The 22,195-nt window shown below is 47.5% G+C and overlaps 3 protein-coding genes across 13 annotated transcripts in view; 2 read left to right on the top strand and 1 right to left on the bottom strand.

Annotated features, from left to right (window-relative positions):
* Positions 1 to 10,262, top strand: part of cacnb2a (calcium channel, voltage-dependent, beta 2a) — a 37,472-nt gene extending 27,210 nt beyond the window's left edge. For 7 of the 10 annotated variants that reach the window (XM_037456567.2, XM_037456571.2, XM_037456576.2 and 4 more), the window contains 11 exons: positions 1,505 to 1,627; positions 1,728 to 1,864; positions 1,948 to 2,024; positions 2,242 to 2,375; positions 3,779 to 3,859; positions 3,942 to 4,000; positions 4,909 to 5,018; positions 6,154 to 6,305; positions 6,504 to 6,599; positions 7,006 to 7,188; positions 7,772 to 10,262. In XM_037456567.2, coding sequence (XP_037312464.2) covers positions 1,505 to 1,627; positions 1,728 to 1,864; positions 1,948 to 2,024; positions 2,242 to 2,375; positions 3,779 to 3,859; positions 3,942 to 4,000; positions 4,909 to 5,018; positions 6,154 to 6,305; positions 6,504 to 6,599; positions 7,006 to 7,188; positions 7,772 to 8,566 — 1,947 coding nt within the window. In that variant the 3' untranslated portion in view covers positions 8,567 to 10,262. Of the gene's footprint in view, positions 1 to 1,504; positions 1,628 to 1,727; positions 1,865 to 1,947; positions 2,025 to 2,241; positions 2,376 to 2,608; positions 2,629 to 3,778; positions 3,860 to 3,941; positions 4,001 to 4,908; positions 5,019 to 6,153; positions 6,306 to 6,503; positions 6,600 to 7,005; positions 7,189 to 7,771 lie in introns of all 10 variants that reach the window. The other 3 variants (XM_037456570.2, XM_037456578.2, XM_037456577.2) reach the window with 1 other exon arrangement.
* Positions 10,263 to 10,293: 31 nt separating this feature from the next.
* On the bottom strand, positions 10,294 to 16,565 carry nsun6 (NOP2/Sun RNA methyltransferase 6). Of its 2 annotated transcripts, none has more exons than XM_062559241.1 (12): positions 16,045 to 16,565; positions 14,903 to 14,985; positions 14,434 to 14,589; positions 14,242 to 14,336; positions 13,859 to 13,965; positions 13,569 to 13,722; positions 13,183 to 13,264; positions 12,923 to 13,042; positions 12,285 to 12,429; positions 12,058 to 12,203; positions 11,595 to 11,720; positions 10,294 to 11,497 (listed from the first exon to the last, which is right to left on the bottom strand). In XM_062559241.1, the coding sequence occupies exons 2-12, from the start codon at positions 14,975 to 14,977 to the stop codon at positions 11,318 to 11,320; spliced, it is 1,386 nt and encodes a 461-aa protein (XP_062415225.1). In that variant the 5' UTR covers positions 14,978 to 14,985; positions 16,045 to 16,565; the 3' UTR covers positions 10,294 to 11,317. The 2 variants fall into 2 exon arrangements, with proteins under 2 accessions (XP_062415225.1, XP_037312477.2); XM_037456580.2 differs by lacking the exon at positions 16,045 to 16,565 and adding an exon at positions 15,604 to 15,761 and having other exon boundaries at positions 10,295 to 11,497.
* A 141-nt stretch (positions 16,566 to 16,706) lies between these two features.
* On the top strand, positions 16,707 to 22,130 carry arl8 (ADP-ribosylation factor-like 8). Its single transcript, XM_037456582.2, has 6 exons — positions 16,707 to 17,086; positions 18,819 to 18,879; positions 18,979 to 19,126; positions 20,200 to 20,283; positions 20,474 to 20,625; positions 21,176 to 22,130. The coding sequence occupies exons 1-6, from the start codon at positions 17,041 to 17,043 to the stop codon at positions 21,222 to 21,224; spliced, it is 540 nt and encodes a 179-aa protein (XP_037312479.1). The 5' UTR covers positions 16,707 to 17,040; the 3' UTR covers positions 21,225 to 22,130.
* Positions 22,131 to 22,195: the final 65 nt, after the last annotated feature.

Here is a 22,195-nt window from a genome sequence, read left to right on the forward strand (position 1 = left end):
GTAACGGGGGACTCGTGAGGTAACGGGGGACTCGTGAGGTAATGTGGGACTTGTGAGGTAACGTGGGACTCGTGAGGTAATGTGGGACTCGTGAGGTAACGGGGGACTCGTGAGGTAATGTGGGACTCGTGAGGTAACGTGGGGCTTGTGAGGTAACGTGGGGACTCGTGAAGTAACGTGGGACTCGTGAGGTAACGAGAAGGCTGCATTGTCTGCTATCCATCTCCTTTTTCTCCCTCCTCCCCACTATTTAACCCCGGGCTTCTGTCCTCCCCCCCCCCCCACTCCCTGCAGTCAATATGGCTGCCGTAAAGGAGGCGAGGCGTAAAGATGCTGCGCGGCGAGCATCGTAGAGAGCTTCACCTGTACGGGCGGCCACCATGACGGATGGCGGCGAGGGGAGCGGCTGGGGGGAGGGGGGAGGGGGGGAGAGGCGGTGATAGACCTCACGAGCCGAGTGGCTCGAACGCCAAGGACGCATCGTCCTCCTCACGTTGGATTGTATGGTCGCATTAATGGAGATGTCCCGAGCACACACACACACACATTTAGCTTACAACCATTACGTCATTGAGTAATCACCCACAATTAAACTTCCTGTCTCCACAGGAGCGAGAAACACAGTTCATCTGCACTCGAGGGGCCAGAATATCTAAATGAATGCCGCTCTGAACATATAGAAAGATAACTTCCACTTTCTTTAAATCCAAGTTCACTTAAATTCCTTCATTTGAGTTACACGAAACTTAGCATATCATTTACTTCCTTTGCTCTAAATGGAATCGATACATTTCGTTTTTAGTCAGATAGCTAAAACTGGGATGACGCACATTTTACTGTTTCTGTATGAAGTCTAAAGTTAGCAGCATTCCTGTAGAATGTGGATGTCTGACATGGCTGTGATCTACTGATGCAGAGGGGATTTCACAACGTGACCTCATTCAAATCTCATTCAAATCCCATTTTTGCGGATTTGCGATGCGTCACTTTGGGCAGGAGGAGATCTGCTTGTCTAGGTAAAGAAATGAAAGTCTCTCACATGTGGACGGTCGTCGGTTGACGAAGGTGAAGGGCCGGCTGTGTTTTCTGAGGGGGGGGGGGCAGAGCCGCGTCGTCCTTCGATCAGAGGACCCGTGGCTTACTGGATGGTCCACTTTAACAGGTGCTACCAACAGGTGAGCTCAACACAAGAGTCGTCTCTCAGGGGCGATTGCTGCAGACACTCGACACGCTGCATCCCGCCGCAGTGTGAAGCGCTGCAGCCCCGCAGCAGAGAGAGGCGGCGCAGCAGGCGCATCGTTCAAAACGAGAGGAGCTCGGTCTGCATGAGTCAGACCGCATGTGTCCCTCACCTGGGGTTATTTTTAAACCTATCACAAGGAGGAGAACCGGAGCTCACTGACAGTGCACAAGATATTGGGAAACAATTACACACAAACGTTTGAATCAATCCCTCTGGACCCCCCCCCTCCACCTCCCCACTCCCTCCCTCCCTCCCCAACAGATCAAGCCAGTTGCATTTGCTGTCCGCACAAATGTCAACTACAGTCCGTGTCACGATGACGACGTCCCCGTGCAGGGCCTGGCCGTCTCCTTCGAGGCCAAGGACTTCCTCCACGTCAAAGAGGTGCACTTTGCGCAATCACGGGCGACGGGGGGGGGGGGGGGGGGGGGTGGGGGTGGGGGAGAGGCTTCTCCAGGTAACGCTGTGTCCTTCTCCGCCGTAGAAATTCAACAACGACTGGTGGATAGGACGCCTGGTGAAGGAAGGCTGCGAGATCGGCTTCATCCCGAGTCCGGTGAAGCTCGAGAACACCCGAATCCTCCAGGAGCAGAGAGCAAAACAGGGCAAGTTCCACTCCAGGTAAAAAAAAATAATTTAAAAAAGAAATGTAGGAAGACTTCCTTACGGGTTGATTTTTTTTTAAACTTCTTTTTCCTCTGCAGTAAATTGGGAGCAAACTCCTCCTCTAGTTTAGGCGAAGTGGTTCCCAACTCACGTAAATCCACACCTCCTTCCTCTGGTGAGTATCTTCACACCTTCAAGTCTTTTTAAAACAATTCAAGTTGAAAAGAATATGTGCCAGTTTGATTTTTCATATTTCGTATCTTTACCCCAAATGGCCGTAATTGTACTTTTACATGTTTCATTTGCATTTTGATACCCGTGTGACCCCCACCCTCCCCCCTCCCCCCTGTGTTTACCTGTGTGACGGTGGTCTCGTCCGTCTGTGTGCGTAGCCATTGACATAGACGCCACAGACTTAGACCCCGAGGACAATGAGCCTCCGGTCAACCTGCGCTCTCCTAAAGCCGGTCCAAACACTGTCATGTCACCTCTAGCCAAAGAGAAACGAATACCCTTCTTTAAGAAGGTAAACTGCGGACCGCCCCCGAGTCCCCCCCCCCCCCCCCCCCTGCTTCCGCTCCGGCCGCACGTCTCCACGACTAAAAAGCGCCCCCCCGCCCCCCCCCCCCCCCCCGCTTGGCCTCACTCAGCGCCCCGTCCTGTCTTTTGTCTACAGCGCCGTCCCTGGTTCCCAGCATGCCGTGCCTCTGTCACTGTTAACCTCTCTCTCTCTCTTTCTCCTGTTCCGTCTCACCGCAGCTAAGCAGAAGCAAAAGTCGGTAAGTGGCGGCGTGCGCTGACCTCTGACCTCACTCACTGCCCCCCCCTGCAATCCTCTGTGTGGTGTTTTGTTGTTGTGATTCTCGTTGGGGGAGAGCTCAGCTTTTCAGGGACCGGATCTTGATTTTTAAAGGAACAGTACAACACTTTCCCCAAATGTGAATTATTCCTTTAATCTTTGGTGGGCGTCGCCGTGTAATAGAGATATTAATTGTAATATCCACCACTAGTAGCAATGGTTGCATTTAATGTATTAATCCTACAAAAAAATGTACCTTTCACAATATATTTGCAATGTGCAAAATGCATATAAAGGAAAAAGATAAAAACATAAAATCAATTACGTACATTTGGGGAAAGAGGTGAAACGCCAATACATGAAAGTCACAACTAACTGACACACACGTAGTGCCGGGTTGAACTGGGACTGCCAGACGTTAGTGCATCAGTTCCCACGAGGTCCCGAGGGAGGCACAGTGACGACAGCAAATGTCAGGCAGGAAGGAACCGTTTGGAGGTGGAGCCGAGAGAAGGGTGACCACGAGATGTGCTCGTGTCACAGAGGCCCGAGAGGAGCCGCCTCGCTCTGACGCAACACGCAGTTCACTAACAATTAATTACAAAATAATTACAATCAAGAATCCCCAGCAGAAAATATGACAAGTCACCCCATTTAAAATGTTCCTCCGCCTCATCGTGAATCTCTATTGAGTTGCCTTGGCTCCACATTTCTAGCAGTTCTACAACTAATGACACTTCTGTCGCTCTTCCACGTCTCTTTTTCTCACTGACCGACTAACCTTTGTTGTTGCATAGCTTCACTTTTTATACAACGACATCAGAACCGTGGAATGAGAGGACTCGTCCAGACATTGTAATCCCTCATCAAACTTTGCCGTTTGGCCGTAAGCTGCTTATTGATAACGGGATGATGATGATGAGGATGATGATGATGACGACGACAATGTGTTGCCATCACCCCCGTCCATCCAACAACTGTGTTTCTCCTGTTTCACGGTTCGCGATGTTCTGGCTGCAGCCTCAAGCCCGTCCCTGCTCCCCCAAGTGGTTTGTGATGGCGAGTGTTTACTTTGCCTCCGCAGATGTTTGCGACTGTTTTCCTTCTTGTTCCCCCCCCCCCCCCCTCAGGCGGAACACGTTCCTCCGTACGATGTGGTGCCTTCCATGCGGCCCGTGGTTCTGGTCGGACCGTCGCTGAAGGGCTACGAGGTGCGTCCCAAATCCCCCAAAGTTTCTGTAAAATATCCTTTTACCCTTTTTAAACTGTTTTCTCCTCATGTGCTTTCCGCAGGTGACCGACATGATGCAAAAAGCTCTGTTTGACTTTTTGAAACACAGATTCGAGGGAAGGTAAGCCCCCCCCCCCCCCCCTGTGACCTGTTTCTCCTCCCGCTTCCTTCCTCATTCCTCCCCCCCCCCCCCCCCGGTATTTACCCGTCCCCCGAGGTCGGGCCGAGGGGAGTGCGTAACGAGTCTGTTTGGCCTGGAGATGTGTGCTGCCTCTGTTTTAAATAGGCCCCTCTCCATGTCCTTAATAGGCCATAGTGGCCCTAGAGCTGAGCGAGACTCTCTCCTCACTCCACGCCGAGTCCTCGACCCCCCCCCCCCCCCCAGCGCCTGAAGCACGGAGGCCGTGAAGGTGCACAACACTCGGACCCGAGTCCCGTTCTTCACACGCAGTTTAAAGGGCAACAACGCAATCTGTATGTTCCAATAAAATTTTTTTTTAAAACACACACACACACAAAGCTAAGCTACAACACAACAAACCTTTAGAAGTTCTTCCATCACAATGCGTTGAATGCGTTATCGGAGATGTTAGTGAATGGTGCCGTTTTAATCACAAGCCCTGATGATAAAGATCAATTAATCGCTGGAGCGTGATGACATTTGTGCAATAAAAGAATAGTTTTTTTTTTTAATGAAATAACACTCTGGTGAGTCTAATATGACAACATGAGAACTCAGGTTGTGTTTCCCGATGCCTCTGTGAATAATTGAATCACTATTATTCCATTAAAAGAAGATATATCATCATATGTGTCCTAAACACCTGAGATTCTGTCAAATGTTCCCATTTATAACTTAATCATCCAGAACAGGAATCCTCCTTTTCTTTTACCTCTCAGCCGCTGCCTCTCTTTATCATTTTGTCTTTTCACTTCTTTTTTTTGTTGTAATTCAACACGTCTGTCCTCCCATCTCACGACAGCGAGTGAACCAGCCGCCTCTCTCTCTCTCTTTGTGCCTCGTTGCAGAATATCGATCACTCGCGTCACGGCCGACATCTCTCTGGCCAAGCGCTCGGTCCTGAACAATCCCAGCAAGCACGCCATCATCGAGCGCTCCAACACGCGCTCCAACCTGGGTACGTCTGTGCAACAACAACAACAACAACAAAAAAGCCGCCTGGGAGCGGTTAGCGTTTTGATTGGTAATGTGGGGAAAAGGGAGGAAACCATTAAGGGGGGGGAAGTCTCGCGACAGGAAAGGCCTCGCTCACTTTTCTTTTGTTAGGAATGAAAAGATAAACGCAGGCATGGCGTGTTCAGGAAGCTCCCTGATTCAAACCCGGGGGCCGACGTGGGTTCGGATGTAATCGGAATGAAAAACATTCCTTTGTTTAATCTTTGCCGTTTTTTTCATCAACGTGAGCGTCAGCAGCGCTCAGGAATCCGAGGTGGGTTGTTATGCCAGAGCCAAAGACGTTTATTGTACTGCACGGCTTTACCTTCTTCCACCATCTTATCTCATTTAGCCTTCAAGATCTCCACTTTACCCAAATGAAATCTGCCAACAAAAAAAAAAAATTGCAGAGATTTAATCAGACTTTTGGAATCCAGAGTGAAGCCTTCCTTGATGGCTGCACCGGAAACCAGTGAAAGCTTCTCAAACCCCCCGTTTTTGCATGCGGTATTTCATGAAGAAAGCGAGGATCTGGGACCGAAATGCGCCCCCAGGTCGGACCGTTGTCGACGTATCCGCGTTCACGTCAGGCTTTGTCGTGACTGGGATTGTCGTGAAGCTTGGCCGTGACTCCCCCCCCCCCCCCCCCTCCCCTCTCTCGCTTTGGGGAGTCGCGCCCCGCTGCGATGTTTGTGGGCGGGTTTCTGCAAGTCGTCTGTCCGAGCGGAGGCCGTTTCGACGGAACAGTTGGCGAGAGGTAACAGACGATGGCTCGCTGTCTCTCGTGAAGCCAGGTCCCGTAAAGTCCTGGAGCCCTTTGAATATTTTAGCTTCTATGGAAACGGAGAGAAGTGAGTCAACCCGAAAAGGAAGACAGGAGCCGTTGATGCAGCACTTTGCAAAGCGATATTCACAAAGGTCTTTACAATAAAGACATGAAACAAAGATAGGAGCCATAAAGAGGAAACCCGACTAAGTCTAGTTCCCAATAAGGAGCAACTTGTTTTTATCTGCAGTACGACGTGGGGACAGACAGGAAGTGGAATTTCTTAATTGACGCCCGCTGCGCTCCTCCTCCTCTTCCTCTTCTTCTTCAGCGGAAGTCCAGAGTGAGATCGAGAGGATTTTCGAACTGGCCCGGACGTTACAGCTGGTGGTTCTGGACGCCGACACCATCAACCACCCGTCCCAGCTGGGGAAGACGTCCCTGGCGCCCATCATCGTCTACGTGAAGATCACCTCACCCAAGGTGAGAGGCTGTAGTTAAATAGAAAAGCATCTGAGAAAATGTCTCTAACTGGATTGGATTAATATTTAACAATGCGACAATCATATTCAACAATACAACACTTAATGTACTCAGTACGAGCTTTCATTTATTTTTAAAAGAAGCTATTATTTCACCTTGTCGAACTAAAACCAGCACGACGTCTTTTTTCGCCCTCAGGTGCTGCAGCGGCTCATCAAGTCCAGGGGCAAGTCGCAGGCCAAACACCTCAATGTCCAGATGGTGGCCGCTGACAAGCTGGCTCAGTGCCCCCCCGTGAGTCTCCGTACCACCGATGCTGCCGTGTTCTCTAGAGATGGTTCGGTCTTCACGTTTCATACGTAGCTCACGTCTTTTTTTTATTTTTTATTAAGCTTTATAATTCGTGCCAGTTCTATTTCTGCTCTTCCGTAATCTGCTTAGTTATTATTTTAGAAAATGAGGATTCTTCTGAGAATACAGGCTTAATTTAATCCATATAGCATCCATATCTTTAGGGAATCACTGTTTGAGATTTTCTCAGAATGAATCCCGATTGCTATTTCGTATTTAATTCACTGGGCTTTCTTAAATAGACATTTTGTATGCGTATATATTTGAACCAAAAATAGATCAGTAGGACTTCTTAATAGACGTCCCTAGCGTCAGCCCTCTCATTGTGAGCCCGTCTCTCCCTCCCCAGGAGATGTTTGACATCATCCTGGACGAGAACCAGCTGGAGGATGCATGCGAGCACATGGCCGATTACCTGGAGGCCTACTGGAAAAGCACCCACCCCACCAGCTGCAACCCCCCCAATCCGCTGCTGACCAAGCTGACCGCGGGCCCCTCCCCCCCCGGGCCAGCGCCGCTCTCCGGCCTGCAGGTACGAACGCAGAGGGCCACAGAGAGAGAAACACCGTGAACTCATTTTTATTCCTTAATTAATGAATTATTAAGTGTATTAAGTGTATTTCTTTTCTAAAGCTACTCGTGAAGGATTGTTTTTCAGATTCATTCGCGTGATTTTGTGTGTTGGAACCTTTTTTGGGGGTAATTCCACATATGCCTTAACCTCTACCCCCCCCCTCTCTCCACCCACTGCCATCACAATGGGAAATGTAAGACTGACAATGAGGAAAACCCTGATATTGATGAGGAGCAGGAGTGAGCTTGACATGTGATTACTAGTGTGGTGAGTGTGGAGAGGAAGATGTCTTTGGTGCCACAGGGACGCTCCTGCAAAATAATGCAAAATACCTTGAAGATTTTTGTCCTCCAGGATTCAGCAACCTTCAATTGGTGGTTGATGAATATTTAAGCAGTGTGTGTGTGTGTGTGTGTGTTCTACAGTATGCACCCGAATCTTAATCTGCAGCATGAGTTTGCGTGTCTGTGTGCGCTTGCAGTGCATTTCTTTGCATCCCGTCCCCCCCCCCTGACTGACCGGCGTGTGTTACTGACCTCAGGCCGGCAGCGCGGAGCAGAAAGGAGAAAAGGCGTTAGTGGAGCGAAAGGGCTCCAGAGAGGACCACCTGCACCATCACCACCACCACCAGCACCACCAGCACCAGGACCAGGACCAGGCCGACGCCGACGCACAGGCCGAGGGGGTCGGGGAGGGCGAGGAGGAGGAGGAGGAGGAGGAGGAAGGGGAGGAGGAGCGGCCCCCGAGGACCGAGGCCTCCAGGAGGGCCCCACACATCCACCACCGTTCGTCTTCCACCAGGACCGAGCACCAGAACCACCACCACCACCACCACAACAGTCGGGGGCGGGGCCTCTCGCGGCAGGAGACTTTGGACTCTGAGACCCCCGGGAGCCGCGAGAGCAAGGACTCTGCTTATAATGAGCCGCGCACTCAGCTCCACCACCAGGAGGAGGAAGAGGAGGAGGAGGAAGAGGAGGAGGAGGATATAGGGGAGGGGCACCCCCAGCAGCAACAGCGCTACGAGCCGCTGCCCCACCGGGACCACAACCACCACCACCACCACCATCGCCGCGGGGGCGGCGGCGGCGGGGCGGCGGCGGAGGAGGAGGAGGCCGGTGGCCGCGGCGCCGCGCTCCACCGCCCCAAGGAGCGCGAGCAGGACCATAACGAGCGGAACAAGCAGCGCTCGCACCACCACCGGCCGGCCCGCGACCACCACCACCACCACCACTACTACGACCGGGACAGGGACCGCGACCGGGAGGGGGAGGTTGCGCCCAAGAAGAGGGGCGAGGCGGGGGAATGGGCCAGAGACTCCTACATCCACCAGTGACGGAGACGACCCCCCCCCCCCCCACCCCTCTGAAGCTGCTACACCCGAAAACCACAGCATCCTATTTATGTACACTTCCTTTGTAAAGGCTGTTGCATCTTTTTCAATGGCAGGATTTTGATGACATAGATACAAAATATAAGTATATATGTGTGTGTGTGTGTGTGTGTGTGTATGTGTGTGTGTATGTGTGTGTATCTATGCATAGACGTCGTTTATGTGTGGGTATGCACGGAAATTCTCAAATATGCATATTTTATTGTGTTGGATAAAGCATGACACAAAAGCAGAATTCTTCTTCTGTGCTTTCTGTGATTAGCATTTACCTTTTTTTTTTTTTTTTTTAAATTGTTTTTACTCATTTTGCTTGCCACCACTTGAATGATTTGTTCCTTCGGACTACTGCTCGGGGTCGACTGCAACGGTCGACTCGCCGAGTGAGTTTGATGCTGTATTTCTGTTTTTAAAAAAAGAGTAGTTTCGTCAATTTGGGAAATAGGCTTGCGTCCTGCTGAGAGTTTGTTAGGTACACGTAGCTCAAACAGTGCAGTTTAAAATAAGAGTCTTGCAATAAACCGGTTATAATGTTCCAACTTTTGTTCAACCTGAATGTTATTATCGTTTTGGAGGCTGCGGTTTGTGGTGCTGTTGAATTCTTCTCTGCTGTACTTGTTATACTGGAAGGTGTTTTTTAATCATTCTGTCCACCGCATTCATGAGTGATGGGCCTCTAAAAAACAAGAAAAAGACTATTTTTTTTTTCAATTGCGGCAGTTTTCGGTACCTGAATAATTGACTGAGTCTAGATGAGAAGATCAGTAACACTGAAATATGAAGCCGTGGCACCTAAAGCTCACTAATTTACGCTTTATATCTTACACACACACACACACATCTAAGCTAACTTGCTGCTAACGCTAGCTGCAGGATCAAATTTAAAAAAGATTCAAAGTGGTTTCAATCTTCTCATTTAAAGAAAATGAGCGTATTCCCCAACGAGTCGGACTACTCCCTGAATCTCATGTTCATCATTCATGGCTTAGTTTTTTTTTTTTTTTTTTTAATCTGCGTCCATGGTTTTAGACATTTTGGTTCTGACATATTTAGGCCTCGCTCGAGGTGCACCTTAAGTCTTGCTTTCCAAGACAGTAACTTCCTCTCCTACATGCAGTGCTGTTCTTTGTATGGGTCCATTAACCTTGTGTAACATCGACACACACTTAAATCCGCACTTTTACTGATTCACGTTGGTTTCTAGTGACATTTGATATGACATCGCTACTTTACTGTAGGTCTTCGACTAAAACTCCATCAAAGTTCATCGATTATTAAGTCTGACCCCCCTTTTTCTGATGAATGTTGTTTGATTCCCACTTGAACTCCAGAGTTTGAAGGTTGTTTTTAGGATCTAATCTTTAGTATGTTCCTCAATAATAAGAATAAAAATCAAAAGATGCATTTGCAACTCAAGTAATTCCAAAATGTTTTTACGTTAACTTTAAACTTTTCAAATTCATGATACTTAAGATAATTCTTTTCTCATGAATGTCCCTCCGTTTACAAACCCACCCTGTCCCTTGACTTCCTTTTCACCTGACAAAACTATAAAAGACTCAGATTTTACAGATTTTCTAACTGTGTACATGTGTGTGTACATAATACATAAACATAAAGAATAAAAGGGAGAACAATTTGATTTGTGATTTTTTTTAATTTTTTTTTTTTTTAGAAGACCCAGACAGGAGGAGTGCACCGCCTATAAATAGTCTTCTGAAACTCTGCTGAAAAATTGAGGTGGACTCCTCGGGCCTTCCTCCCGAGTCGTCATGACAACATCGACACACAGACGACAAGACTGATGGGATGCATCCAAAATAGCTTCTCCACACACACACACACACACACACACTAGACGCCTCCGAAATAGACAAGCGCTCACAGAGGGGCAGCTGATTGGATCTGGGGGTTGTTTACCTTCGGTGCAGCAGAGAAACAGAGCGGCCATTTTAACGTTCCCACACAGATGTGTGTTGATGGGCGCGTACGATGGTTTCTGGTCTTCCCGGGGAGAGGGGATCGAGCAGAGGACATTGCAGAGGTCCTCAAAATGCTGCATGCTGGGAGATCAGGGCGGGTGATTCTGCACTGTCGGCACAAATCCACAAACCTTGCGCAGATTTAAAGGACACTCAACGGATACCTTTGGGACGAGTGATTCCATTTTGTACTTTGACTACGTTTCATCAGTTTGATCATTTAATTTGCAGTTGCTGAATACATAACGTACAAAAAGAGAATGTTATTTTTAAAGTACATTTTAATCTGAAGTAATGCACGATTTCCTCCAGGTGGATGAACCACACCTCTCACTCTCTCTCTCTCGCTCGCTCTCTCTGCTGCTGCTTCCTGCTCCGTCACATCCAGCCAATCCGCCGTCACCATGGCAGCTGTGTCGTCATTGTTGTTATGGCGATGCGAGCGTTGCTGCATTTGCCAAAACTTGCCTGCCTGCCTGCCTGCCTGCCTCCCTCCCCCCCCCCCGCCTGTGGTGTTTATAAAGCTCATCCCTACATGGCCCGCAGTTCCAGAGAGCAGCTGTTAAGAGGCAGATGCTGTAAACAGCGCAGCGAGCGTCTCGGGGAGCGCCGCCCCGGCGCTGTAACATAAACACGGTTGTTCCCTTCTGCCGTCCTTGTGTGTGTGTGTGTGTGTGGTGGGGGGGGGGGGGGGGAGAAGACGTCCCGCTGCAGGTCAGGTTTTCAGGAACTTGGCGATGAAGAAGCCGATGGTGTCCCCGTCGGCTCCGCAGGGGAGGGGGGCCGCCGCCCCCGTCCGGTCCCAGGTGAGCTCAGGACTGAACCTCTGGAGGAGGCGCAGCTGCTCGGGCGACAGGCCGGCTCCCAGCATGCCCTCTGCCCCGATGTGAGGCTCCTGCAAACGAGAGCGTGCGTTTTGATTTTCTCGGCGAAGTCTCCCAACGTCCCTCTCCGTCCGGTGTGTGTTTGTTTGTTTGTTGTTGTTTTTTTACCTGAGGCTGGAGCGTGAGGCAGGGGAAGGTCTCCAGGGCCCAGGCGATCTGCTCCTCGTTCTCCGATAGAGTCACAGTGCAGGTGCTGTACACGAGAACCCCGCCTTTCTTCAACAGCCGCACCGCCTGCAACACGGCGATAAACTTTGACTCTCGCAGGTCCAAGTGTCTCCCGGCAGAGGTCAATGAAACGCGGGACTCTTAATCTCCGTCTAGTCATCCATCTTCAAACCACTTTTGAACACAAAAGAAGTCTACGGTAGAAGTACAAATACTTAGGGAAGACTAGACTAGGGCAACATCTCCATTAACCACGACGGACTGACTCAGTGACTTTAAACTTGAGCTGTAATTTACCCTTAAAACGGCAGTTCAAATTGGTCCAATAAGACAGAGGTGTAATATGTGTCCAACGGCGCCATCTACCGGTCAACCTGAGCTACTCGCAGTGTGTCACACCTACAGCCTGGAATAGCTTGCGCTGCAGCGGCTGGTAGGAGCAGATCTCCTTGAGGCTCCAGGTGCAGGACATGTTGGGTCTCTGTCCCAGTCCACTGCACGGCGCGTCCAGAAGAACCCGGTCAAAGCTTTCGGGTGGAAAGGGAGGTCCTGGAATACGTCCACGACACAAGTGAGACTTATTGTTATTATGGTTATTGGTTTAACGGCGTACGTCGTGTCGCTCTGTACCTTCGGCCCGGGGGCTCGGGTCGCTGCTCACAGCTCGAGTGCTGTCAAAGCAATAAACTTTGATGGAACGTAGATGTAACATTTGGGCATTTTGACGGATCCGATCGATCTTATTTCGGATCCTGTCCAAAGCAACGACCTCGCCCTGTGAGAGACAGACGGAATAAGGCTTAGGAAACGCTTCCTTATGAATGTCGATTTATTCACCTGAATAGATACAGATATAGTCCCTTGTTCTCAGTACCATGCGGTTAGTTAGTTTCCCTCCGTGTTATTCCTCAGATAAAATGTTTCCTCATTATATCAACTCCTGTAAAATACACACCAGTGAACTGAAACTGAACTACTCAACACAGGAATATTTATTGGAAGTATAAAAGATGTTGGATTCAATTACAATTTTAAGCTTGCTCTATTTTTCTTTGTTAATGAAACCATGTATATATAACCATATTTAAAATACGTCTTCTTCACAGAGGACAAAAAAGGAAAAAAGAAAGAAAACACCCCTTAATGATCAATGATCCCATTTATTGTCTTATTACTCTTAAGACTTATTAGATGAGTGTTATATAGAGTGCATTTTTCCCCCGATGGAAACCCTTTATGTCAACTCAGCAAACGTCTGCCACTCGTACCTGGTCCCTCATGAGCGCAGCGATGTGGCAGGTCTTCCCTCCGGGGGCCGCGCACATATCCAGGATCCGTTCTCCAGGTCGGGGCCCGAGGACGTGTCCCACAACTACGGAGGGAAGGTTCTGCACAACGTGAAAAGCAGAGCATCCCTCTGTTCTGCCATGTTACCAATGTGAGGACACTTTAAGTAAACTTTAAGGACATTGATAGTCAGCTGCAGGGCACAGTGTAGCTCACTTACATGTTCTAATGAGAGTAATACCTGTAGAAATGCCATGTCGGGTAGAACTCCGTCGAAGGAAGGACTCTGGTAAAGTGGGTCCACCATCCGAACGCCTATTCCTCTAAAAAAATCGATGACAGTGACTGTGTTTTATTTTTAAAATTTAAAATGATTACATAATCGTTTGACCTGAGGAAGACTCAAACTTGTCTTGTTTTTGTACTTTTGGAGCCTCATTTGTCCATCAGAGTCCTAAATGACATCTTAACTGCATACATGTAATATTCTAAGGTGACGAGGCTGCTTGACACATGGTGTACGTATATTATGATAACGGTGATCACTATGCGAGTACTATATGAATACACCATGTTAGATATCCTACTGTACGGGGTCCAAGAAGACCTCCTCTTATCTGACCTTACTTGACAGGTTCATCCGTGCAGAAGATGGCCGAGCGGTCCACTTGCGCGACGCCGTTCCCCACAAACACTCGGCTCCCCTGGAAGCTCGTGGCCCCTCGGGTGCACCGCCCCTCCGAGTCCGAGAGGACGGACACCGCGTCGCCCGCCTTCATGTCTGAGGGCAAGCAAACGAGGGTGGATTTCACGCTCAATGGCCACAATCAACACAGTCGTGAGGGTGGATTTGCATCGACTTTGACAGCATCTGCCTCGGGGGTGTGGGGTGGGGGGGGGGGGGGGGGGTGTCTCACACTTTGGGCTGGCGACGATCCCCGGGACGAAGACGTGAGCGCCTCGAAGTACGGCGCTGCCGCACTGAGCGCCGACCACCACCTCTGAGCCGAGCCGCTTCACCGGCCTGAGGCACACGAGACGGAAGGAAGACACGCTATTTCACACCTGCGTGTCCCCCCCCGGGGGGGGGGGGGGGGGGGGCATCCTCGAAACCACGGCAACGTGGTGCCATGGATGGAGAATAAAAACCCTCACTAGACAGATTATTATTGAGCTGCTACTGTGTTGTATTCTTTCTACTCTCTCTCTTTGTGCGTCATTGCGTGAGTCCACGTGGGCTTTGGCCTCAGTTTTGCGTAGAGCGGATTCGTCTGACGCGGCTCCAGCATTCCTCACGTACCTCGGCCCGTCGACGGGAAGGAGCAGCACGTCTGGGATTCGCGGGTGAGGAACAATCTGAGCGGAGACCTCCCCTGCGGATGAGCTGCACATCTGCTGCTCGAACAACAACAACAGCAACGACGCTGAATGATCAGGAATCGACTGACGCGCCACCGTGGGCCACTTTACTTTCTCCATCTTTCACCCTCACCTTTTCCAGCTCTTGTGCCAACTTGTGTTGGATCTCCTCCAGGGGAGCGAGATGGGTACTTGCCCGAACACAAGTGTGCGAAGGAGGGTGTGACAGACAGGTGAGCAGCTTCTGGAAACGGCATTCCGCCTCCTGATGGCCGACTGCAGCTAAAACCTGAGCGCAAGCACGTTCCAATTAGGAGAACTCAAACAAACATAAGAACAACACGGCACTAATTTCAATAAACCTTCCAGTTCCAGCTTCCAGGTCGGTTCAAATCTCTAAAACTCACTTTTAAACATTTTGTTGGAACATTTTCTTAGGGAGGAATTTGTACAGATAACATCAGTTTATCTAAAATCGAAGGTTCCCGCATCATTCCTGTGTTATCTTTTCCAAAGAGAGACAGGAAATCTTTTTCATGAAAGGTCATGATTCATGATTCTCCAGAAGGGAAGAAAAAAAAAAATCACATATAAGTTCTTACCTCCTTGTTTAAGAAGACACTCCTGAGATAATCAGCAACTTCGGGCTTCAGTGAAATCCTTGGAAAAATAGACATTCTTCAATCTGCATGAAGAAAAATATCAGCTCAATTCAAACATTAAAAATAAATTAATCACAATTCATGAAATTAAGTAGGAGAATGGAGATAAAAAGTTTAGAAACTTCTGATGTTGATTGGATGAGGCTAAAAATGCATATATATTGAAGACAAAGGACACATTAAAATAGTATACACTATTACAACTAAGAATACCAAAACTGCTACTACTAAAAACAATTGTTATTATAATATTATACCTACAGAAGTCAGGCTGATTGTAACTGGGATCCTGTTAAAGCTATTTAAGAAAACGTTTTAACAAAACAGAAAATGAGAAATACATATAGTAAATTATTATATATTTATGAAAGATATGAGTTGTATGACTACTTGTGTAACAATCTGAATTAAATGTAAAAACGTGAAATATTACATTTATGGTAAAGATTTGAGCACGTGATGCACTATCAACCCAAACCTATGATATACTACTTTATGTCCCACACACGGGCTACATTTATAATCTGAACGCTACAAACCGTGCGCAGATTTATAGTTAATGAGTGGTCAGTTAAAATAATTTTCAAATATAATTGTGAGGGCAGTATAAAGCCGTTAAAAATCGTTAGGTAACTACTCACGTTTTATGCAGGCAGCCCTCGTTTGTTTTGGCAAACACTTCCGCACACGTCACGAACTATGTCACGTGACAGTAGTTTAATTCATAAATGTACCGTAATGCACCCTGTCAGTGTTTGCTAATAAATTACTTCATACAATTGGAACCATGTAGGAAGAAATTGGCTTTGACGTAAAATAGAATTGCACAATTGATGATTAAAATAAAATACCGCCGTTACAACACATTTCAGTCCCCAGTACTACGAATAAAATTAATTATAATAGTAATATAATTACCAAAATCTAAAAGCACAGTATCAATGCAATGTATCTGCATTGTGCGAGGAAAAGTGAAAAACTAAAAAAACTATTAAATAAGTTCTGTTAGGCTGTGCCCAGTAAGCTTTACAATAATAACTATGCATTATAATTGAATAAAATTCCATGTGTTAATGAGGTACCTGTTTATGTCTGCTCCCTTTTAGAAAAGCCTCGCATCAACATAGATAAGATAAGAGCACCGGAGGCAACCAATGACTGGAGAAGAGAGGAGGGAAATTCTAAAGACAGACAAATACAACGTTGTTCTTTTTTTTGCTGAACTTTAACAGTCTCGCATCTCAAGAAATCTGAGAGTGAGTTACAGTATTCGCCGCACAAGATCAATGACGTTTCCGGTCCTCCTGTCTGTATCTCACTTCAAGTCATTTAACGTTGTCACCATTTACACACACTTGTTTCTAGTCCATCCCTCATGGGGCTCCGTGTTTCACTCAAACTATAAGTAACTTTGAATAATTCTAACATCACATTTCAGCATCTAACTACATGTTATAGCAAGTGTAACTGCACACTTCTTTACCTGTTGCGTGTTCAAAAGGGTAATTTCGCACATGATCCATTGCAGCACCCAGTACGTTATTCAGAGGTAACAACCTGACACACACTTGATTCTAGTCCATCCTTCACGGGGCCCTTAGTTCATATTCAAAGCATAAGTAACTTTGAGTCATCTTAAAAAGAAAGAAAACGTGAACGCGCCATGACGTCATCACGTAACCGGGCGAGAAGTGAAGATGTGGGGTTGCTTTTTTTTTTTTTTTCTCACATCACTACCAGCAGCCAACGGGCAGAAGAAGCCGCGCGGACCCCGGTCAACTCGGTGCCGCAGTCATCACCCGGTGGCTCTCGCGGTTCGGCGGAGGCTTTTGACGATAACCCTGCCCGCTCGACAAGCTCGCCTTGCGTCGTTTCAGCCTCGTCAGCTCCGTTTTAGTGTGTAACCGGACCGCATGGAGTCGGCGTTCAAAAGGTCTGCGAGGTGTTCCGAGTACAAGGGCTCGTCCAGCTAATGTTAGCAAACCGCGGCGGGCTGTGCAGTGTGGACCCCGGGAGCGCAGAGGCTCGGCGCTCGCTCTATCGACGGACGGACGGACGGAAGTGGGTGAACCCCAACAATGGGCCTCATATTCGCCAAACTGTGGAGCTTCTTCTGCAACCAAGGTGGGTGTCGTCGGTGAAACCGTTAACCGGCTCACGAACCCGCGCGCCGCTGATCCGAGGATAATACCTGCTCGCGCTAGCTCGTTAGCATAAAGTGAGCAGCAGTCTGTTAGCCATAACAACATATGGGGGGGGGGGGGGGGGTATTATCTCGCCATATCTCACTGGGACTCCAGGACTCTCCCGTCTGAGCTGTCTTTGTTCGACTGGCACGTCGATAACAGCCATTTAAACTACAGTTCCCCCTCTCGTCCGATTTTCTCGACTCGTCAACAAACATTATTTACTTAACGTTGAGTCCCGAGTTAGCCTGCCCCGGTTTGTCGCTCAGCTTTAACGTTCCCTCATTGTTCAGGAGGCACCACAACTTTACTACAACTTACGAATAACCACCCCGAAAACCTTTTATGCTCTATATACCTCTATTTTGTGATTAATATTATGCATCAGAGGTGTAAACGTGTGTGTGATATTCAATCTGTTGGCATTACGTCGTGTTTGTTTGATTTAATCTGAAGGGAGGAATCATTTGAGATAAATTTGACTGTAGTTTTATTCCTACATGGGCGTTACGTCCTTGCTTTTTTAAGAGTTGATGTAACAAAGGATTGTGTGTCCGTGGCAGGCTGAGTAACTTCTCCGATTGTCCTCATTGTCATTGCATGTTGTGTGTATTTGTGTGGGTCTGTGTGTATATATATCAATATGATGAATAGCCTTTTGGCTTTGGGGTGTTATTGCCTGGCCCTTATTCCGGATCAAAGTGTCGGGTTGCATCCACTTTGAAAACGAGATTATAGGTGAGCAGTAGTTAATTACATGTATATAGCACAGCAACTGGGTCGCCTAAATAGTGTTGTGTTTTCATTGCTTAATTTTATTCCAAAACATTTTTGGTGCAGCCCCTTTAAGCCTGCGGTGCAGTGTCACCACATTAAAGGACTCCATGTTATGGCACAAGACCAAGACTTGCACATTTTTGCAGAATAAGCACATTACTGTCTTTGTAATAGGTATTCTTTAAGTGTTCTGCTTAGATTGCGATTCTCATGAATCCATTGAAATGAACTATCATCGGTTTGTTCTCAGCAACCTGATACATTTCAAAGGAAAGCGACGCGAACTGTGCTGCATGTCCTCGGTCCACGCACAATTGTTGTTGATTCTATTTGGTACACTTGTGTGCACGTCTAGGGAGATTTATTATTACGTTTTAAGTTAGTTTTGGTGACCACAGTTGGTTTTAGTTTCGCTGTCTGGATCGTCACAGGGTAGGTCCTCATTAAGGAAGCAAAAGACAGCCAAGTCCAAATACATTGCACACACAGACTGTCACAATTTAGAGCCCTCTGACCACACTTCCTTCCTCCTCCGCTGCCAAAAGCCTCAGAAGGCCGGAAAAGTCAAAACCATAAAGTGGGATATTTTGGCACGCTTGTGTCCGCTCTTAATTTGCATTTAGTTTAGGTTTGTCTGCTTCACGGCCCGCGACGCCTTCACTGTAACAAACTGTTTTTAACAAATGGAAATAAGTTCCTGTTGTTTCTAAGAAAAAGTATTTAGATAAGTTCAGCCTGTAGCATTTTGAATGGGCAGCAATGATGTAACATGAATGCATTGTATAAACTCCAGATGTACCCCATGACGTACTCATTGGCACTTGATGTTTTTACGTGGGCCGATGGAGAGGAGAATTCTACAATGTTTGTTTTGTGCTGCATTTGTTCTGCAGAACACAAGGTGATAATTGTCGGACTCGACAATGCCGGGAAAACCACCATCCTCTACCAATTGTAAGTACGTCAATGCATCAAGTTTACGAGTTGAATCTGCCTTTTAACTCGGCCGTCCTTCTCCAGCCAAAACTCACTCTGTGATTCTGTTTTCTCAAGTCTGATGAACGAGGTCGTCCACACGTCACCCACTATCGGAAGCAACGTGGAGGAAATAGTGGTGAAGAACACCCACTTCCTGATGTGGGATATAGGAGGACAGGAGTCTCTCCGGTCCTCCTGGAACACCTACTACTCCAATACAGAGGTGAGAGGTGGAAGCACATTCTGTACACGACGGCAGATGAGGGAAACAGACGCATTGTCCGGCAGCGTTTTTTTTTTTCCTTCTTTTTCTTCCATGAGCGTGGCAGCTGGTGTGTTTGTTCAGAGCAGGGGCGGCAGCAGGGGCTGCCCGAGTCAGAGGTCAGCCTTTCACAAAGGGGCCCGTCTAAAAAAGCGGAGCGACGGTCAGCCTCCACAGAGTTTTAGGAGGGAGGCGGAGAGTCACGGCAGAGGCAGATGCGTCTTTTTAAAACGAGCTCTCCATGCAGATTAAATGTTCCTGGTAGAACATCTGCCATGACACGAGGCACTGTGACTTTAACCTCACACATGACCTGACTCTTGTTCTCTTACACGTCTCTGCAACAGACCTGAAACAATGTGACGACAGATTAAATATTATTTAACTTATCCAGTAATTACTAAGATTCTTAAAGTTTTTACTTCTATTTATTTTTTTTCAAGCAAAAATTACAAATTTTAGCTTCTCAGGTGGGAAGATTTGTGTACATTTATGTAATAGATTAGTCAAAAAATTTAGATTTTCGTTTTTAACCATCATTTAGAACAGTAATAAACTTGACCCGTGTTCGCAGTTTGAGATTCATGGCGGCAAAGTATTTGTTACAGCAGAGTTACTGCGAGCCCTGCGGTTACTATAGGAACCATGTATTTGTTCCTCGGGCAAGGTCACTCTTTGGTTCCACCGTGACGGACTCCTGCGGCCCTGATGTGGGCTGCTGTAATGTCGGATAGCGTGCGTTGTTTAATGTGGAAACCTTTTCCAGAGTAGTTACAAATGGCGTCCCTCGCATCCCGCCATCACGAAAGGGCCTCTGATCTTTTGTCAAACGGGGGGGGTCACTCTTTCTCATTCAAACGGGGCTTTTAGCATAGCAGCCACCAGCACCCATTGTGAGGGACTTTGACCGGAAGCGCTCACTCACCCCGTTGGGTCGAATTTCATTTCTGTAAATGCCTTTTCTCTTTTTTTTTTTTTTTTGGAGAGAGGGCAGTGTTTGTGATTATTTATTTGTTTTGCTTCCCACTCTGCAGTTCATCATTCTGGTGGTGGACAGCACGGACAGAGAGAGGCTGGTCATCTCTAAAGAGGAGCTCTACAGGATGCTGGCTCATGAGGTAACCCCCCCCCCCCCCTTCCCAGCATTTCCACACATCTCTTTGTATAAGCATAAGGAAGCAGACCACACTGACCGTGTCTTGGTTTTCCACCGAGGCGGGGGCGCCTTGCAGCGTGCCACGTTTAGAGCTTCGGAAGGTGGAATAGTGCAAAGTTATGATTTCATTGTTCTCCTCCTTCTCCCCACAGGACCTGCGGAAAGCAGCTGTGTTGATATTTGCCAACAAGCAGGATATGAAGGACTGTATGTCCGCGGCAGAGATCTCCAAATACCTCACCCTGAGCTCCATCAAAGACCACCCCTGGCACATACAGTCCTGCTGTGCCCTCACAGGAGAGGGGTGAGCACCATGTGACGATTGATGTCTATGTGTACAGTGACCCAATGAGCAGGAGTTTAATTAGTTCAGTGATTTATCAGGATATCTGACCGAGAGTTGCACTCACTGTCTTTCCATAAGTTGTTTGTATGGAATTAGAATGACAAGAGAATAATTAAAGGATAAATCAATGGGCCCTGGGGAGACATCTGTGTACTGTTGTCTCTATTTGTTACCCATTACTAGGGTCATGAATCACATCTCATGCCTTCTGTTCTTCCCCACGACGTTAAGACGCATTGCTACGGTACATTTAATGTGGCATATTGCACAACAGTGTGTCCAAAACAGAATAGAAGTGCGCTTTACTGCTTAAACCACCAGATGTCCCTGTGACTTGAAGCCTCAGAGCTGCACAAACAGGAAGAAAGCCCCCTGAAGCTTCATCTGCCTGCCGCAAGGACAAAAACCTGCGTTGAATTAAATCCACTCAAACGTCCTTGAACTGTGTGTTTTGTATAAAGTTGTGTCCATTCTTCATCTGCTGACCCGTCTTCATTGTTTTGTCTAGTTTATGCCAGGGCCTTGAGTGGATGACATCGAGGGCCGGCCTTAGATAGCCCCGCCCCCCCCCCCACCGCCAGCAGCCAACGGCCTGACTACCTGCACCACCCACCCGGTGGCAACAACAGCTTGTCCTTACTGGCTTATTTGTACTTTTTTTAATTCTTTTTTTTTTTCTTTTTTTTTTTTAATGATAAGCTTGGACTTTGGCCTGTGGAGACGGCCCAAGTCTGAGCAGCTTCGACGCGCCCCACAGAGGGGATCTTGGTGCTTCTCCCAAATGGAGCGGAACCGACGGACCGACCTGGTCACGTGCTGCCGGACGGGCGTTCCTTTTACAGTAAAGGAGGAGGAGTCATTTCAGTGCGCAGCAGGGCTGCACTGGGCGTGATTTACACTACACACATATCATGTCGCGTCACCTCATATCAAGCGAAACGCCATAAACATCACGTTGGTGCAGCGCTATGATTTTTGTACTTATTGCCTCTATATAAGTTTGTTCATTAACGAGGCGAGCAAAGGGATTACAAGCAGTATTTTGAAACCCCTTTTTTTGGGGGGGGAATGGTGGCACAAGGGAGTTTTTCGGAATAATGTTCTCATTTTTTTTCTTTTCATTTAACATCTGTTACACATGATTTCAGTTTCATAAGCTCCAGTGTTGGCAGGTGTCACACTAGAAATGATTGGTGCCGTATTAAAATGTGGTCAAATATACATCTCCCTTGTTTATTAACTCTGAGCCTGTACTTGTTTGTACTTGAGCCGAAGGGTCGTCATGCAAACCTTTATTCAAAACTCACCCTTTATAGCCACTTACTTTAAAAGCCTGCAATGGCTAAAACATCGGCGTTTCAAGTACATCACTCGTTTGATAACAAGGTTTATAAATATAATCATTTAAGTTTTCTTTTCAATGCATTATGATTTGTTTTATTTTTTTTTTGTGCTTATTTTATTCCCGCGTATGAACCTGTGATCGTTGGTGCTCTGCAGACGGATCGTCTGCATCCTCATAAATGAA

Source organism: Pungitius pungitius, chromosome 19 (genome assembly GCF_949316345.1).
Source record: "Pungitius pungitius chromosome 19, fPunPun2.1, whole genome shotgun sequence".
NCBI classification, from domain to species: Eukaryota; Metazoa; Chordata; class Actinopteri; order Perciformes; family Gasterosteidae; genus Pungitius; species Pungitius pungitius.

What these genes read in the sequence shown, in the direction of transcription:
- nsun6 (XM_062559241.1), bottom strand. Translation starts at nt 14,977, where the DNA reads ATGTCTATTTTTCCAAGGATTTCACTGAAGCCCGAAGTTGCTGATTAT. An exon ending in TGGCACAAGAGCTGGAAAAG is followed by an intron (nt 14,337 to 14,433) that starts GTGAGGGTGAAA and finishes TTGTTCGAGCAG; the next exon opens with CAGATGTGCAGCTCATCCGC. An exon ending in CTTCCCGTCGACGGGCCGAG is followed by an intron (nt 13,966 to 14,241) that starts GTACGTGAGGAA and finishes CGTGTGCCTCAG; the next exon opens with GCCGGTGAAGCGGCTCGGCT.
- arl8 (XM_037456582.2), top strand. Translation starts at nt 17,041, where the DNA reads ATGGGCCTCATATTCGCCAAACTGTGGAGCTTCTTCTGCAACCAAG. An exon ending in ACAGGATGCTGGCTCATGAG is followed by an intron (nt 20,284 to 20,473) that starts GTAACCCCCCCC and finishes TTCTCCCCACAG; the next exon opens with GACCTGCGGAAAGCAGCTGT. An exon ending in TGTGCCCTCACAGGAGAGGG is followed by an intron (nt 20,626 to 21,175) that starts GTGAGCACCATG and finishes TGTTTTGTCTAG; the next exon opens with TTTATGCCAGGGCCTTGAGT.